Source organism: Uloborus diversus, chromosome 1 (assembly GCF_026930045.1).
Source record: "Uloborus diversus isolate 005 chromosome 1, Udiv.v.3.1, whole genome shotgun sequence".
In the NCBI taxonomy this organism is placed as follows: domain Eukaryota; kingdom Metazoa; phylum Arthropoda; class Arachnida; order Araneae; family Uloboridae; genus Uloborus; species Uloborus diversus.
Window position 1 is genome coordinate 117767337 of NC_072731.1, and position 20043 is coordinate 117787379.

The window sequence follows — 20043 nt, forward strand, 5'->3', positions numbered from 1 at the left end:
GCCAGCTTCCAGTCCTCTGGCACTGTCCCCGAATTATAAGAAGCATTGAAAATGTTTGCGATTACATCTGCTAATTCCTCTGCACATTCAACTAAAATTTTCGGATAAAAATTATCTGGCCCCGGAGCCTTAGTCTCTTTAATTTTTTTCAAATGAAGTAAAACCTCATCCCTGGAAAATTTGCAATAAACATCCCATTCCGTTTATGAAAATGTAGGCACTTAAAGAGTCTTATACAAATACAAATACAAAAGTGACGACCAGCAACAGGCTCTGGGCCCAGCTAGACTGGTCCTAGTCAATTTACAATCCCCAGTGAAGATCAATGGCCCTCTTAAAACTGTCTACTCCTTTGCTCATTACCACCTCTTCCGATAAGCTGTTCCAAGGTTCCACTACCCTGCTGAAATAATAATTTTTCCTAATATCCATGTTAGCCTGAGATTTAAATAGCTTAAAACAATGACCCCTTGTCCTGTTTTCAGTGCTAAACTTTAGCCCCGTAACATCTTTCATCTTAATAAATTTAAACAACTGAATCATGTCCCCTCGGTCTATTCTTTGCTCAAGACTGCATTTTTAGCCTTCTAAGCCTGGAATCATAGTCTAAGTGAGAAAGTCCATTTATTAGCCTTGTAGCTCGCCTTTGAACCCTTTCCAATACATTAACGTCTTTCTTAAGATAAGGAGACCAAAACTGAACAGCATACTCCAAATGAGGTCTTACCAAACTTCTATATAAGGGCAGAAGAACTTCTTTAGATTTGTTTGAAATAGATCTATTGATAAACCCAAGCATCTTATTGGCCTTGTTACTAGCAATGCTGCACTGTTGGCTAAACTTTAAATCCTGACTTATTAAGACCCCCAGATCAGTAACTTTGTCTGCCTGACTAATGGCTGAACCTTGCAAATAATAACTTGTACACTTATTACCATGCCCTAAATGTAGCACTTGACATTTCTCAACATTAACAGCCATACCCCATTTATCAGCCCACTCCGTAATATGATCTAGATCCTCTGCGTATTAACATTTTGGAAATGACCAAACATGGCGACTACGCCAAAAATTAAAATCTTAATTTCTGAATTTGTTGCTAAAAAATAATTTAAAAATAAAAATCCTCATGAAACTACACTTAAGTTAAAAAGTTTTAGCGCTTTTGCGTCCAAAGCAATGAGGATAAAGTGAAATTTTAAATATAAAGTTTTTCATTTCTCAAGAAAACTATTTTAAAAAATCCAAAAAAAAAAAAAGATTTGCTCCACGGTTTAAGTCATTTTTATTAGATTGCAGTTAAATGAAACATCCAATTCTCCTTTGTTTTGGAAAATGTAGGCACTTAAGCATCTTATCTACTTCGATTTTATGAATGACCAAATATGACGACTAAGTTTCTAGCTGAAATGCTGAAGAATTCATCGCTTTTCGGGTGAAAAAACGAACTCCGATCAATCTTTTTGCCAAGTTATATTTCTTTTTTTTCTTTTGTTTATTAATTTTTTCTTTCTTTTTGTTTTTTTTTTTTGGTAAAATTATCTGCAGGCCGCTGAAAAATCTGCGACGTGCGTCTCACAGTCTCTGCTACCGGGTCTACGAATATCTTGAAAAAATTTTTTCGATATATAGAGATTTTTTCGATACATAGAAACAATTTTTCTATGTGATGAACATTGAAATTTGCTGGGATTTCGATATATAGAAAATTTCGATATGTGGAAGTTCGATATATGGAGGCTCGACTGTATATATATTTTCAGAAATTCATTTGAGGCATTAAGACGCAAGAGATGGATACACATAAATGAAAAACTTTATATTCGAAAGCATCAAGGCCAAAACTGAGTTTATGTCCAACTTCAAGCCTAGATCGAAATGTAGAAACTTGTTCAAGAAAATCTAGTTATTGTGAGAGTAAGTTGCTTTACAAATACATAAATCTTGTAAATAACTACTTTTCTTGGGAATTGCAGGGTAGAACACAAAGTGCAGAACCCGCCTACTTCAGGTGGGTTCTGGATTGTTAATGTAGTTAAATATACTTACATTTACAGCAAAGAGCTGTATAGTGCACATTTATTGAAAAAAAATGTACTGGAAACACACACACAAAAAGGAGAAATACTGCAATGTACAAAATAAGCAAAAAATATCGATTTTTGGTTGATTTCACGTAACTTTACGGCTAATGCTCGAACTAAAAACTGTAAAGGAATGTAAATATTTTCAAAGATAAATGAAAAGAGCAGCAAAAGAAATCATTTAAATGGTTTTTGAACAAAATTTGAACATTTAGATTTTTATTTAAAAAATTTGAAAATTGATCATTTTTTACTTTTTCAAATTTTGCTGCCAATGCGCGATCTGAAGACATAAATATTAATTTTTTTAATAATGTTTTCTATGTTTAGGATGGCAATACACAACTATTTTTTGCTATTAGAAGTTGTTTCTCGAAAATATCATTTTTTTCGGCCCACCCTAATATTAAATCACTGGTTAGAAGATTTTTTTGCGCATATACCTGAAACGTTGTGCGGGCATTGTATAGATCAGCAGTTTTAAGATTTTAATGTACTTACAAAGATTTAAATGTTTTTCTTTTGTTTGTGTTTCTTCTTTGTTTATCCATTTATGCATGAAGTATAATTTTATAATCTTACTACACCATTTCAGTATGAAAAAGCACTAAACTATGCTCTCGTTTTTGATCGTTATTCTTTTAGAGAAAAGCAAGTTCTTGCTAAATCTAGTCGTAAGCTGGAAAAACGTGTAAAGGAGCTATTATTACAATTAGATGACGAACGTAGGCATGCTGATCAGTATAAAGAACAGGTAAACTTTTTACAATACTGCTAGTTTTCATTTTAAGAGTTCAACTGATAATTGAATCAGTTTTTGCTGAAAGAGTGAAAGTCAACTTACAAACAGTGTTGACTTACGCCCTTTCAACAAACAGCGATTCAGTTGCCCTTTATGTATGCGTATTTGAAATTTCAGAAAACACAAATGAAGTTTACATGTGTGTAGAAAATGGGTGCCGACTCCAGGCTGCTGCTGTGCCTGAGCGCCACCCAAAATTTTTGTGGTGGTGCTGGACAAAGTGCCCGTACCGATCACTTATAAGGAAAAAAAATTGGCGAATACAAATTCAGGGCTTCCAAATGGTCCGCTTTTCCCGCCAAAGTCCGTTTTTTTAGGGTTAAGTCCGCTTTTTAACATTTTGTTCCAATTAGTCCGCTTTTATAGGGGGACCTGGGGTAAAATGGGTAGCCGGGGTAAAATGGGTATAGTTGCAATTTTCTTAATTTTATTCTACTGGACAACATTTTTTGAAAATAAAAAAATATGATGAAAATGTTTACATATCAGGCAACTTTTTGACTTGAGGAAAAAAAATCTTGCAACTCATTTACCAGGCTTAGCAACAGTTTTAATTTTCAGAACACAAAACAATGCGTTTATAGTGAGTGATAAACTTCTTTCTAAAAAAATTTACAGGAAGATTTTTTAGAAGTTTTTTATTTGGATTTGATAGAAAAAGAATTTTTCTAACAGAAAACTCAAAAAATAAGTAAATTTTAATATTTACAAAAATTTTATAGCACTTTTAGTTGTACGGGGTAAAATGGGTATAGCCAACATTTTTGAGTTAAAGACATTGAATGCATGAAGATTAAAAAACTTAAATTATCTTTGCAAGACAAATGTTAGATATTATTCATCTTATAAACTAAAAGTATGTTTTTAAAAAGTTTTTTAAATAATTACTCTATTTGTTTTATTTTAATTACTATGACTTACGCCAATTAGTACTTAAAGGTATTACATTTTTCGATTATTATCGATATAGTTCATGATTACTGTACGTTAGTAATTTACTGTAAGTTAATTATGTATATGGTTCATTGCCACATTTTAGAAAACATAGTATTGATAGCTAATACGCTGTCTTTTTAATTTCCTTTTAAAACGACCAACCTCCCATGCTCAGAACATAGTCTAAGTACAACCTCACACACAATCACAACAGAATCCTTATGTCTCATAGCAAAGTTGTACTGAATAACAAAATCCTCCTGCTATACCTCTTGGTTCAAAGCCATTTTTTAGCACTGGTAAGGAAATGAAAAATTTACAAAAAAAAAAAAAAAAGTAATAGTCCAAACAAAGGTGGGAGGAGTTTTAATTACAGAGCAGGTGGCTGCAAGATTGTACACAAACAGGCAAGAGACAAACAAAAGCAGAAAAAATAAATAAATACACATAAATTAAATAAATTAAAAAAAAGACATTAACAATAATTGATAAAGTAACTAATGAAGTAGGAGTGAAAATTAGTGGTTCTCCTAGTTGTTCATCCCAGCAATTGGCGACAGGGCCGTTGTTAAATTTGTGGAATTCAAAAGTTTAATCACTGAAATCTCAGCTGAAGGTGAATATACTAAGAAGTTTGCTACAAAATCATCTGCCAAATTATCCTACGTGCTTGCTCCCCAAGAGAGAAGACACTGATGTTGTGCAGGCATTACAAAGTTGTAAAAATACTACCTTAGCCAAACCACATGTCTGCCAATGCGCCTTTTTTTTCATAAATTTGGATCTGTAAACATTTTTTGTGGTTGTTTTGGATTAAAGTTTTTATCCTCCAATGCAATTATACTCGATTAAAAAAAAAAATTCTCCATTAGTTAGTGTAGTTCAACTTTAAACAGCATATACTCATTTTACCCCGGTGTATACCCATTTTACCCCAAAGCACGGGGTAAAATGGGTATACACAGGGGTAAAATAGGTATACCCCTTTACACTAAATTTAAAGTAAAAAGTTAACACAAACAATGTCCAAATTAGACCTAAGATACACAATGTATAGAATATTGAACAAAAACACAATTATATATCATGATATTTCTGCTATGGGTCACTGAAATCAAAAATGTTGTTTTTTATACCCATTTTACCCCAGGTGACCCTATTGTTTTTACTTAAAAATCAGATTTTCAAATTTTTCATAAGGTTAAAAGTTACTGTGTGCTGATGTTTGTGACGCCCAAACACGTGGCCGCGGCGCATGGGTGCAAGTTTGGTGATGTGTTCAAGACGGGAAATATTTTCAGCCTCCCCCCCCCCCCACCGCCCGCATGCGGGCTTAAGGAAAAATTTGTATGTATAAATGTTGCAGATTTTAACAATGTCAGATTTGCAATCTGTTTAATTTAAATTTTAAGCCTTAAAATTGTAATATTTAAGTGTTTTGACATCATAAGTCCAAAAAATCTAATATCCGGCAATAAGGGGGGGGGGGGGGTCTGGGAGCTCTCTCCCAGAAATTTTTCCAAATTGAAGTCCAAAAAACGCTGTGGTAGGCCATTTTGGTAAAGTTCAGGGAAAGGAGGAGTTCAGGGACTCTTACATCAATTATTTCAAACTGATAGTCCCAAAATCACAATATTGGGCAACCTTCAAAAAATATTAAAGAAAGAGGGGGGGGGGGACGCTATGGGCTTTCCCAAAATCGAAGATTTAAAAACGAAATTGTAATTTAAATTTCATAACGTTTATACGCTTTTTGAATGCACTATTGAAGGGTTGGAGTTCAGGAACCCTCCTTCGGCAATATTTCGAAATTGAAGTTTCAAAAACGCAATTTTAGACGATGTTGGATAATGTAAGGGGTAAAAGCGTTTGCAGCACACCACCATTAGTTTTTTGCCGATCCTAAACATTTTTGTTGTAGCAATAAAATTGCTTAGGACATAAGATTTTCACTTTTGCAACATAAATCAGTTCTGATTCAAAAGTCTACCCAAGGTAGCGCCAACAAACTAGAAAAGAAGGAAAGGTGGGGGAAGGGGAAGGCCGACTAATGATAATGAACTGTCACCATTCCCCCACAGTCTTCATTTGAAAAAGAATTCTTTTATAAGATAGCAGGTGGTGAAATTAGCAATAAAAAATCGCTTCAGTGAAGTAAATATATTTTTTAAACAGGGTACCTTTCCAACATTCATTAATTAAAAAAAAAATAGAGGAACTGAATCCTAACTCCAGGCAGGGTTCCCGAATCACATCCCTCTTAAGGCACTCAAATATAGCCAAAAGTGGCGCTTTAAATATTTCAGCATCAAAGAATTTTCGGAGAACTCCCGAACCCCTTCCTCTGAGTTCACCACAAATGTCAAAAATTTCAATTTTTAAGGCTTCAGTTTCTAAATTGTTTTGTAGGAATAGTACCCCTCTTACCTATAAACATGACTTATGATAGCCTAAAAATTTTAATACTTTAATTTTGAAAAAATCTTCCTACACTCTTCCCCCTTAAGTCATCCAAAGATAGCCCAAAACAAAGCTCTTAAAATTTCAGAAACTAAAATATTTCGGGCTGGGGGTGCGGAATACCCCGCCTCCCTTTCATTGTGTTTACTAAACGCAGTGTAAGTTTTTGTTTAAGATTTATTTTTCTATTGAGAGAGCACCTCCCTTCCACACATCGTCAAAGACAACCCAAAATTTTAAGACTTCAATTTCGAAAATGTTTCGAGATGAAAGACCCCTGAATTCCCTAACTCTTAACTCACTCAAAAATAGCCAAAATAGCATTTCAATACTTCAGGGAGAGAGACCCCCCTCCCCCCCCCGAACTCTTTCCTCTAAGTTCACTAAATTTTACTTAAATTTGCGGTTTCCCCTTTTCATCACCGAAGATTTAAGAATTTAAATTCTAAAACGTATTGAGAGAAAGCCTTCGAATTCCCTCTTCTTAAGTCTTCCAAAGATTACCTAAAGCTGAGTTCTGAATGCTTCAGCTTTGAATATTTTTTGGGAAAGGAGAACCCCTAACCCCAAGACGGTCCAAAGTTGCGCTTTTAAGACTCCAGTTTCGGAATTTCGCCTAAAGAGAGCCCCCTCCCTCCCTCTTGACATTGCCAAAGACAGCCTAAAAGATTTAAGACTTCAATTACAAACACTTTTCGGGAGAGGGTCGCAAATGCCCTTTAACTTAAGTCATTTAAGTATAGCCTCAAATAGTTTTTAATACATCAGCTACAAAACATTTTCATGTTAGAACACCAAAACCATCTCTCATAAATTCACCAAAGATTGCCTAAATTAGTGTTTTTAAGACTCCAGTCTTCGATTCTTTTTTAAAACTCACATTTACATCATTAGAGGCAGCCTAAAACTTTTTGACTTTTAAATTTTTAAGAGTTTGCAGTGGAGAAATATCGAACCACTCCTAGCTTCAAAAATATTTTCAATTCCGTTTTTCGATATTTTATACTGTAAACCCCCCCCCCCCCCTCCTTAGATTGTCCAAGATATCATTGTTTTAAGACCTCAGTATCGTGGGTTAATTTGCGCACAGATTACCCTCTTTGCAAGAGCAGCGTTTTTTCGCAAACTCGTGCGCTGCCGTTATTTTTCTCCTTTCCTTTCTCTCCCCCCCCCCCCACACCCATATTTCCATTCTAGCAAGTGTTCGATTCAATGACATTAGAATTTAGTGATACCTCAAGTCTTTGTCAAAAATGCAGGAACGGTTCCCCATCGGTGTTTCCAACCAGCTTGAAATCCCCCCCCCCCCCCGATTATTTCCAAAATTCCCATTTTCATTAAAATCTTCAAAATCCTTGATAGTTTCTGTTTTACCTGGTATGTGGACGCCCTTTGCTGAGGCGAAAATATTTCATCTTGTCAGCAATCACTCTCAAACGGTGATGCAGATTCAACTCTTAAGACATTTTAAGAGTGTACCTAATTTTCATTTATGCGTGTAAAGTTTGCAAAAAAAAAAAAAACACAAATGAAAAAAAACGAAAGAATGATCGAAAATAGCATGAGAAAAGGCTAAATTTTCAATTAGAGCCGATTGCTTCGAAAAATCAAGGAGAATAGCGAGCAACTCCTCGGCCTGCAATGCAGTGAGTTGGAAATAACAAAGCTATACCTAAAAAAAAAGTCAAACAGCGCGAGCCGAAAAGCCACTCCTCCAAAAGCACGTTGCAAACAAAACAAGCACATGGCGGAAAGCCGAGAGAATGTCGATGTAAATTCGTGGTTATGGAACGGTCCAGTAATATTAAAGCATATTTTTCAAACACTCAATTTTTCTTTTTTCATTAAAAATTAAAAGAAAGTCATTGAATTTCTTTCCGTCCCGACCTCCGTCTCGGAAATTTTGTCAAGACGGAAATCCGTCCTGAGACAGAAGGTCTTGCACCCATGCCGTGGCGCCTTTTTTCTTTTAAACCAGGGTTGGCAAGGTTTTGGACACTACGGTAAAAACCAGGGTAAAAACCCTGGTTTTTACCATCTTGTCCAAAACCCTTGTGTCCAAAACTGTCCAAAACTATATTTTTTAGAAAAATTTCATTATGTGAGGAAGCATCAAAAACAGAATAAAATGTATTGAAGTATTTTTTTATTTTGAACATTTATTCAATGTAGAACATTCAATTAATTTATGCAGCTGATTTGAATCTAGTTACATAGAAGATTCTTGATCAAAATTTCAATTTCTTCGCATTAGTTTTTTTTTTTTTTTTTTTGATAATAGCAACCAAATTTCCCTATGTTTTATGCATGTGTGCAAATTAAAGCAGGGCTGGCAAGTTTTTTATCATCCTGTTCAAAGCCCTTGTGTCCGAAAGTGTCCAAAGCTATTTCTTGAGAAACTATATTTTGTGAGAAAATATTGAAAACAGAACAAAATGTGCAAAAAAAAATTTTTTTTTGACTATTTAATGTATTTATTCAATGTGAACATTCAAGTATAAATATATATGTAGTTTATTTATGCAGCTGATTTTAATCTAATTATGTAGAAATTAAATTCTCCATTAAAAATTTCAATTTGTGTGCAGGAGTTTTTTTTTTCTTTCATAAACCAAATTTTTCGACATTTATGAACGTGTGCAAAAGAAAGTGTTCAAAACACAATGCAATAATTGACTTAAATGCAATAAGTTACAATTTTTTGTTTCAGAATTTATTGAAAACATATGATCTAAAAAAGAGAATAACACAAGTTTTACAATATAAGTGTTTAATCATCAATTTCTTGTTCTTTAATCTATGATTTAAAAAATAATTTTCGTTAAAACATCATATAAAACTTATTTGCAAAAATCATTTTAAAAATTAAGCTTTTTTTTCTCACCTAAATATTGCACACATTTAATAACATTCCTTTCAATTATAAATGGAACTGAAATTAGTTGTCTTGGTAGTGTTTTGAATTTCCTCTCATAACTCTACCAACTGTTACATAAGGAAGATTTTATGCAGTAGTTTTATTGCCAATTTTTTCAAGTAAAATATTTTTAAAATGACATTTTAGAAAAAAATATTATATAAACTCATTAATTAAACCTTGGTTATGTCTATATTTATTCATTATGAATACTGCAGTCAATACGACTTGATTAGATTACACCCCTTTAACTTTATCATAGTTTTGGACGGTTTAACACAGTTTCGGACACTTTTGGACAGTTTTAGACAGATTTGGACGGTAAAAACCACCTGTCCTGTCCTAAACTAGTTTTGGACAGTCCAAAACCCAACCCTGTTTTAAACCTGACTTTCTGGTATTATTTCGCTTCAGATTGACGTTCTTACTCCTCCTTCAACCGCTGCAGCATGGAAATCTAACAAATGAAGAGGTTTGGGGGAGGAGTTATGACGTCAAATCGAAACAGGCTGCTACCGAAATTTCTCTAGGGCCGAAATTGCTTGCCTTGTTTGAGATTGCAATCTTTCTGCATCTTGTTAGTGTTTTGATATTTTTGCAAATTGAAAGTTATTTTGATATATGCTACCTTCGATTAGCTTGTTTCATGTTTAATTTCAATTGATAACTTTTTTTTCGGAACCATGGCAACTTCAAATTTACTCGGACTTCCGCCGAAACTTGCTTGCTGTGTTTGAGATTTCAATCTTTCTGCATCTTGTTAATATTTTTATATTTTTGGCAATTGGAAGTTATTTTGACATACACCACCTTAGATTAGCTTATTTTATGTTTAACTTTAATAGATAATAAACTTTCTTATTTTTGAAACCATAGTAACATTACATTTACTCGAACTTCGCGTTTTTATTGATAATATTCTGGACTATGAATATAATTCTTTCATGTACTTATCTTACATTACAGCTTGAAAAAGCCAATAACCGAATGAAAAATCTGAAACGACAATTAGATGAATCAGAGGAAGAGTGCTCTAGGGAGAAAGCAGCAAAGAGAAAAGTACAAAGAGAGTTAGAAGACCTACATGAAAACTGTGAAGGTTTACAACGGGAAGTTACTAATTTAAAAAATAAAATGAGGTAAATAAAAAGTCCTTTTCACTTTTCAACTTATTATGTTCTGTTTCCCATTTATAACTACCCTAGATTTTGGAAATTTTGAAGGAAAATGGTGCAGACCTGTTGCTTTTGTTAAAACAACACAGAAAATTTACTAAATTTAAAAGATGAGCCATACATTCAAAAGAAATTTTATCTGTGTTAATCATTTTTTAACAGTATGTGACACAGCTATTTTATCTAAAAGCAATGAATCAAATTCCTGAGGGAAATATTTCACTTTTTTAATCTACAGGATTGCATAAAAGTAAATTTAGTGAGCAATTTCTACCTTGATGCTCTTCTATTAGGATACACCACTCATTTTGCCTAACTAAGCATTAAATTGTAAATCTTAAAAAGTTTTATATTATTAATTTCTCCTCAATAAGATTATTATTACCAGTAAAGGAAAATACTTCATTGTTATGAAAGTAGGGTGTAAGTGCTATGGCAAAACCTTAGAATTCTGGCAGTTTTAAGCAAGGCTCTACCAGAATTTCGGCAATTCTGTGACACATGTTTAATTTTATGGGCACTTCATCATAGAGCTGCCAATTATCCCTTTTCTCTTCCCTCATTGTTTCTTCGCTTCGACTGAAGGAGCTCTTCACGAAAGTTCATGATTCCTTCCATTTCTCTTTTATATGTGGTTTTCTGTGATAAACTAAGACCAATTACAACACAGGCACTTCAGTACCCAGTGCCAATAATGATACTACGGCCACATATGATTTCTACCAGCAATACTCTTTATGTTCAAGTCAAGCTTTTGTGCAAGGCCTTTGTAAGTAAGTCTGAGAGCTTGACTTTGCTCCTTTACGCAAGCAATTGTAATTTGTTTCAGCTCTGAAAGACTGATTTTAAAATGAATTCAGAGACATTATTAAAGAAATGCTCATTAATGTAATGCTACTGGCTACCGCCTATGTTATATGTGCTCAAAGAAGGAAATAAATCCAGTAAAGCTGATATCCTTTGAATTTCTGTTGCTTGTTTTTTGTGCAGTATCTTACCTTTTTGGAGAAGATTTTTTTTTTCTTTAAAAGACTGCATTCTTCTATATGTTTGAAATAATATATATTTTTTGCGGCAATTTTAGAAAAGAAGTGTACAACATTTTTATGTGGATTGCCTGCAACTCAAAAATACAAGAGAGAAAATTTTCCACGGACCCGCGATTTTCCGCTTTTTGTATTTTTTTCATTTCCCGGCCGCCGAGCATTTTCAAGTGATCGCGTTCAACCCCCCAGGATGTTTAAAGTGTCAGCATTTATGCATTTCGAAATTAGATTGCATCTGCTTCCATAACACTCACTCATTTTTGTCTGTTATGCCATACTATTACTGAAACTTTTATAACTTTTTGTAGACTATTATTTTCAACCCTTCTTATATGTATTTTATTTTTCGCTGAAGACTTGTAGGCTCATTATTTTGCCACGCCCATTTCACAGCCACTTTCTAGCGATCGCGCAAATAGCCCCTCACCTCCCTTCTCCTTAGGATTCTTGCTGAGGTACGCGTTCTTTCTTGAGTAGAAAGAAGTAAGGAACTTTTTGCTGTTGGTGGAGGGGGAAATTCTGAAGAGTGAGGTGGGTGCAGTCGTTAGATGTAGCATTTGAAATCCGATTGCATCCGCTTCTGTAACACACTCTCATTTTTATTTGCTATGCCATTCTACTGCTTAGACATTAATACTTTTTTGCAGACTAATATTTTCAACCCTTCTTATACTTTATTTATTTTATGAAGACTGTCACGCCCATTCAAAAATGCTTATCCTATTCCATCCGAGTTAATTTAAGCCAACATCATTCTTCAAATCTAGTTTTAATGCTTATCAGACTTACCAAAGATATAGCTCTTGAAGATCTTTAAAAAATCAAATTTGTTTTAATTATACTGTGCTATTTTATTATAACAGACATGCAAATATAGGAAATTAAAGATGCTTTTATTCTCAAATCATGACATAGTGTTTGAAACTTTTTTATCAATTTAAAAGTAATCATTTTTATGCTAGTGCTTAAAATGAACATCAAAGCTCAAAAAGTTTTATATTGGGTTTAGTTTTTTTTTAATGATTTTTTTAGAATATACACAGCTGCTCCACAAAATTTTAAGATGCTTTTCAAATTGTTTCTCCAAGGTTAGCCACACTGATATTGTCATTTTGTGTAATTATGGTGTCCAATGATTCAGCTTGTATTAAGTGTTTAATTATATGTCATTAGGTTTTATAGCATTAGATGTCACATTATAAAGTTTTAATTTTGATCTGATTTGTGGGCTATGGGAAATTGAAAGTGGTAAATGGAATTGATATATCTGTTAAAATCTTAAATAAATGCAAGCTTATTTTATTTATTCATTTGTTAGCATTTCTACTAGTAAAAAAAAGAAAAATTATCTATTAATATTTAAAAGACAGTATAGTATCAATATAATTTCGCATAATGTAAAAAAATATATACATATTCAAATTTTAAGTCTTGTAATTTTTCCTCTTTTTTGACTTTGGGCTGTTTTTATTCCTGAAAATATCATTGATGACACTCCAAATACAAGGTGTTTTTCTTTTAAATAGGGATTTATATTTGTTTGATTATCTTACCATAAACTTCACTTAAAGACATTCAGTTACTTCATTACAAGATGAATGTAAGGCACCACCTTGCAGTCAGTATGTTGTCACCAAACAAAACTAATAGAGTTCTTGAAAATGGTTTCTGCTGCAGCTAAGGAGGAACTTTTAAAATAATTCTTCTATGTTGCAAGTTAGTAGACTGCAGAGTTGCTTGGATTCTAGATGATATGGTTCATCAATTTCTTTGGAAAAAGTTCAATCTCATAAGTCTCGGGTGCATTTTATGCCTTGGCCCAAAGCTGTAATTCATGTGTTATGATTGGTCTGTTCCCCTTCTTTTTTGTTCTTCCCCCTGGTTTTATTTGCTCATAACTTCTGCCATATTTCAAACTTTGATGCTACATACTATGGCACTGGTCCTTTCAGTGCCAGAGAAATCATATACAGTGAAACCTCCCTTAACGGACACTCCCGAATAACGGACACCTCTAATTAACGGACATTTTTGCAAGTCCCAGTCCCTCAATATAGGCCATTCCATGTAATTCACTCTGAATAACGGACACTCCGAATAACGGACAGTTATTTCACAAAAAAGTTTCCTTGCGATCGTAGCACTTCCGTTTTTTTTTTCTTTTCACAGAATATCTTAATAACTGCTTGCCTTTCAAAGTTTTTCATCCTCCACAGCTGATATTCCCCCCCCCCCGTCATTTCCTTATCACTGTTTCTTGGAATTAAAAGGGTGGTAATGGGCAGACGCAGCGATTGGGGTTTAAAAGTTGGGGGCAGAAAAAAAAGAACTAAAAGGCATGGTACTTTTTGCGGGCAGCAAAAAAATGAAAAAGAGAAAAAAGTCATAATTTTGTAATGGCTAGTTTTGAGAGTATTGAAGCAGATAACTGAAAACTGATGTCAGTCTAACAATTAACGTACGTTTTTCTTAAGATTTTAATGAATTTTGTACACAATAACTGTTCAAAAGTTAAGATAAAAAAGAGGAAACTGGGCGCTTTTTCTAACTGGGGCTCTCGGGAGATGCAATTGAGCTGACCGGCGCCGGTAGTATAGTCGGCTTTATGGTGCCGTGGTTTCGTTGGGTTGTTTAATTTTTAGACATGAAAAAGATTTGCCCATATTCAAGGTCATATTGCCAACTGCCAATCATGCAATAGTGATACAGTACCCGCCACTAATAAAATCACTGGATTATAAAATCAGCCGCTTTTTAAAATCAAAACTGGAAGAACAGAATCTTTGCAATATCAAAACATGCTAAAACCATCTTTAATAAAATCACTATCGCCGTTTTATAAAATCAAACTTTTAGATATCAAACGTAAAATTTTGATAAAGAAGCACTAAGAAATGAACGAATTTCAGAAGGTGACGAAATCTCAGTGCCAAACTTGCCCTTTCTAATAGACGTGAAAAAAGTGTTTGATGTTTACCGATGCACTATAGATCAAAGAGGAAAATATAACGTTGAAAGTTACAAAACGTTTTAAACATTTTTTCAAACTATATTGAATCTTAACTTCTCCATTATGATAAAGTATTGCTGCATAGTTGTTTAATTAAAACCCTTGTGCAAATAAAAAGAAATATGTACCTCATGTTATTTTGAAATGTCAACTGTATTTTGGAACACTTCAAACAAAAATAAATGAAATAATTCACTTCGTTTTTTAGAGTTGTATTTAAATTTCAAAACCTTTCGTTTTTTTAAGTGAGAGTTGATATGCCGGTTTATAAAATCAGCCGTTTTATAAAATCAAGTGTCCTCAGAACGAATGTGATTTTAATAAGCGGCGGGAACTGTACTCGAGATAAAATAAATAAATTAGCCATAAAAAGTGTGTGGGGGAAAGAGGGGTTGCTCCGCCGAATCGCCGCCGTTGGTAATGCAAAAAAAGAGATGTCAAACTGTCTTAACTAATTACTTTAATTGATTAAATGCTTTTTTAGACAAATGTGTGCTGTCAGTATACCTTTATTAAGAAAAAACAGATTAATTACACTTGACGTAAAATGTAGTAAACCTTTCGTAATTGTTCCGATTGTGTTCTACAAAGGGAACAACAGCTCATTTTGAAAAAGGTAAATTAAGTAGTTCCTCCTAATAGCGGACACCTCCCAATAACGGACAAAACTTCTAGTCCTTTGACTGTCCGCTATTCGGAGGTTTCACTGTACCAGGAATTTTATTCATCGAATATTGCAAATTCTTGTGTGAAAATTATTATGTGTAATTAATTTCAGGACTCTTACCAAAATGATTAGATACATTAAAAACAACAGGAAAATACAAAATGAAGTTAAATCACCAGATGTTAATCATGATACTAGTCAGAAACATAATACCTATCAGTTTTGACTGTGTATTTTTCCCTCTAAAAAATGATGTAAATATTGGTCATGAGTTCATAAGCATCACAAAAAACATAAAAATTGAAGAATTTGTTAAAAATTTCAATAATTTTTCCTGCTTAATAACCAATTTGCTTCCAAAAATATTTTATGAGAAGTATTATAACATAATAACTTTATTAGGAAAAAAATCCTTAACATGTTAATGTGTGTGGTAGTCCAGTGTCAATAGCTTAAATAGATTAATTGTAATCAATGAGTAAATAAAAAAAAAAACCTACTATTTTATTACTGATCATTTATTATCATCTCCCAGTATTGGCATTATATAGTCATAGTATTTTTCCAGCCACCAAAAATGTAACTTTTTTTAAATAATTGTCCTTAGATCATCCTAGTGCCCCTGCATTTAAGTTCCCTGGAACTTTGACAGAGATTCTGCAATTCATCACTATTTGCTTAATCAAAGTGTCAAAACTTAGTATTTTTGTTTAAGATTCAATTCTTAAAGGCGAAATAGATATTGTTTTGTTGCCTTTGTTTATTATTGCTGGAGGGCATTTTAGAATAACAATTTTTTTAAAGAAAACCTCATTAGCTAACTTACGTTTCATTCATTATTGTAAATATCTTATTTAGATGTTTGTATTCTGATTTTAAAAGATGCAAAAAATCTTTTTGTAAATTTGAGTAAAGCTGTGATATTTTTTTGTGTTCTTTGATCAAGAGGTTCCTCAAAGAAAACAAACATTAATGTAAAAAGAAAAAAAGAATGATGACTTTGCAGATTTTAAGAACTAAACAATCACTAATAACTGTGTCATTCTTACTTTCATACAATTTAAAATAGTGATTTTAAAGTAAGTTTAAATTTTTTGCAAATGTTACTTTTGTTAGGTATTTTGCAGGGTTTTAAGTTTTTTGTTGAGTTTTCTCATGAACTTTAGTGTATAAAAATGAAAAAGTAACAACTTGTCTTTTAGTGAATATTTTAAAACTCAAATTGGTTTTGAATTACCTATCTAAACGTAAAATAAACTGAAATCTCCCTTGTGCATTTGTAGTCACATAACCAGAAAAGATATATTTTTTCCTTATACGTGCTGAAAATATGAAGAACATGTGGCTGGCCATCTTGAGTTTTTAGTTGGCCTTAGCAGTAATTTACAATTAGCATAAATGTGTACAATTTGATGAATTGTATGATATAAACTGCTGCAAAAAAGTTCATTTCTCCAAAACTCAGAAAAATAAGATTGGGCTTCCCCCTTTAATTACTTCTAACTGCAGGAAAAAGGTGGAATGGGAGTCGGGGAATGTTTCTGCTCCACATTTAAAAATGTCTTTCAGCGACCTGCTTGCAACACCTAATTCAGGACTGATTTTATACAGTGGTGGACAAAATTATAGACTCAATTTTTTTTTCTTTTGTTTCAATTACAACATGACTCAGTTTTAATTATTTTCATTGAAGTAAAGATGAATAGTTGAAGAAATAATTCTAAAATTAGTACATCTTATCAATTAAATTAAAAAATTCATAAAATTATAAAATTTGCAAATTTTATCATTACGTGAAAACTGGACAAAAGTATAAACTCAGAGGTAAAAAATCCAGGATTATGAGAAAGTTTCGTTCCAAAATGTTAATTTAACGCCATAGAATGAATAAATGTTGCCATCAGTGATTGCTAAAAGTTTCGTTTTTGGAAATTAATGAGAAACATATAAATGCACCGCTGGACAAAATTAAAAACTTTTTGTTCCAGTAAAAATAAATAACTGACTAAATAGTCCTAAGTTCAGTATACCTCATAAAAAATATAAAATAAATAATTTAATTAAAAAAAATTCTCAACTTTAATACCTTAAGAACACATGAAACCTGGACAAAAGTATCAACTCAAAAGTAAGAAACTCTGAAGTTTGGTAGAATTTTATTCAAATACTTAATCATTTAATAACCAAAAATGAACCAATGCTGAATTACAAACTTACAATACTGCATAAACACAATTATAAGCTGACAAAATTTTAATTTTTTTTTTGAGTTTAATTAAGTTACATTTGCACTTACTTCAGTAAAACAAAAGCATAGATTTAGGAAAATGTAATTTTACTATTAACATAGATATTTAAAAAAAAAAAAAAAATCATTATTTGAAATGTTTTAAAAATTAACACTGCATTAAATCTAGCCATTAGTGTAAACTACAAACTTTTAAAAACAAGTTGGACCCCCAGTTTTCTGAATTACCTCGAATATGCGGCTGGGCATGTAGATTTCACAAGAGTTTCCGACAGCTGCAGTGGCATATGGTTCTATGCTGAAAGTATTGCGCTTTTTAATTCCTCTGTGGTTTGGTACTGTTGCCGATCATGATAAACTTTGCGAACCGTAGTCCCCCAAAGATTTTCAATTGGATTAAGATCCAGACTACGAGCTGGCCATTTGATAACTTTGATACCCCAGCGCTTGAACCATTCTTTTGTACTTTTCGCTGTGTGTACACTCGCGTTATCTTGCTGAAATAACCAGTTACCTCCAGGAATCAGATGAGCAAAAGGTAAGAGACAATCTTCCAGTATTAATTGGTAATCTTCAGCGTTCTATCTTCCATTAAGAAATGCCAATCCTGCTTTACCATGCTGAGAGAGTTATTTATCTTTACTGGAACAAAAAATTTTTTAACTGAGTTAAATTATGATTGAAAAAATGAAAAAAAAAAAAAGAGTCTATAATTTTGTCCAGCGGTGCACTTCTATGTTTCTCATAAATTTCCAAAAACAAAACTTTTAGCAAACACTGATGGCAACATTTATTCATTCTATGGCGTTAAATTTACATTTTCGAACGAAACTTTCTCGTAATCCTGGATTTTTTACCTTTGAGTTTATACTTTTGTCCAGGTTTCACGTAATGATAAAATATTAAATTTGCAAATTTTCTAATTTTATGAATTTTTTAATTTAACTGATAAAATGTACAAATTTTAGAACTATTTCTTCAACTATTCATCTTTACTTCAATGAAAATAATTTAAACTGAGTCATGTTGTAATTGAAACAAAATAAAAAAAAATTGAGTCTATAATTTTGTCCACCACTGTAGTGCTGATAATTATGATGGTAATAATTTTTCTTTCAGGCGAGGTGGCAGTGGATCTGGTGGATCTTCATCCTCAATATCTTCGAGACTGGGATCTTTGAGTTCGAAAAGAGGGTCAATAACAGTTGGAATGGGGGATGATGGTAGTCCCACCATGTCTCTGGCTGATGATTCGCCAAATGAAGACAGCCAAGCATGATTCTCTCTGGACTTGCTGTATAGCATATTAACAGTCAATCAAGCAGGAGGCAATAAGTAGGAAACCGACTCGAAAACATTCCTAATTCAAACTTTTCGGGCTTCATCTTCTACTAATACTCACAGTCACTACCTTTTGTATAATAATTCAAAGATCAACGATGAGTGCCTCATTTAAATTGACATTCATTCCTACTTTTTTTAGTCATGCCCCTGACAAATTTTACTACTAAAACTGGACAGTTTAAGGAATCTTACTAATGATGCCCACTGCCCGAGAGGCATAAGAGTATGGTATAAAAAAAGAACAGCAAGCTAAGTTTTGTGATGAACCCATGTTTTTAATTACTATGCATTAATATCTGCTATCCCTTCGAATATAATTGTCTGAAGTTTTTGACAAAAATTTGGTATTGTTTGTTGATACAATTCACTTGACTTGAATACAAACTTGAAGCAAAAATACTGGAAAAACTGCAAGCACCACATTCAAGATTCTGCCTGCCAAGATTTTGTTTTCTAATGGTATTTATAAGTGATGTGCAACCACAATATTCATGCTCTTAAAATGTGTGCAATATGTGGCCTTTTTGTAGCAAAGTTTTTGATAGCATCAAAAAGAAATAGCTTGATTATTGAAGGGAAAATGCCTTATTTTTCAAGCTATGCATACGAAATGCCTAATGATGGCTTTGTGATTGAACTCAGTTTCAAGTTGAATTATTATTTTTGTATGATCATTCATTACAGTATGTTTCTGTAAATTGAATATCAATTAAAGGGTTTGAAATATTTGTTTTGCAATGATTGTTTTTCCATTATTGTTATTTTACACTAAGCATAGAAGCAAGACACGCTAAATACTTTGAAACATTTTGAATATTTGAAAAGAGCTTTTTGCTTTGTTTTGGTCACAGAATTGCAGGTAAGGATAGGAAACTTTCATGTGTGCAATAATGTGCTTCTGTTTTAACAATTTTCTATTCCATGGTTCATACACAAAATTCTAATTTTTTTTTCAAGGACAAGTTAAGACCATTTGAAAGCATGCACTTTTTTACCGTAACAAAATATTATGTTGCTTTGCTTCCGGTTCGTACCAACGTCGAACGAGAAATTTAAGAAAGCTTTTTAAATATATATGCTCTTTCGAACAGTGTGCGGGTTATCTGGATGCAGTGGCGTAGCTACACTTTCTGCCGCCCGGGGCGGTTCCTCAATTTGCCGCCCTTTTGAAAAAAAAAACTAATACATTATAGAGTCAAAAGTACTTGAAGTAAAAATAAGAACTTAATTAAAAAGAAAGGGAATTTATTTTATTTCTTCATATTTTTCTTGCAGAAAAAAAAAAAGAGTTCAGGACCTCACTGAAAAATTCCAAAAGTTAAGTCAAAATTTGAAATTTTACTAATGCTAATA

General features: G+C 32.8%; 1 protein-coding gene across 1 annotated transcript in view; it reads left to right on the forward strand.

Moving 5' to 3' along the window:
- Positions 1-19420, forward strand: part of LOC129234547 (myosin heavy chain, non-muscle-like) — a 113676-nt gene extending 94256 nt beyond the window's left edge. Inside the window, 3 exon segments of the mRNA XM_054868565.1 lie at positions 2731-2839; positions 10167-10339; positions 18466-19420. Of these exon segments, the coding sequence (XP_054724540.1) occupies positions 2731-2839; positions 10167-10339; positions 18466-18625 (442 nt within the window). The 3' untranslated portion in view covers positions 18626-19420.
- Positions 19421-20043: the final 623 nt, after the last annotated feature.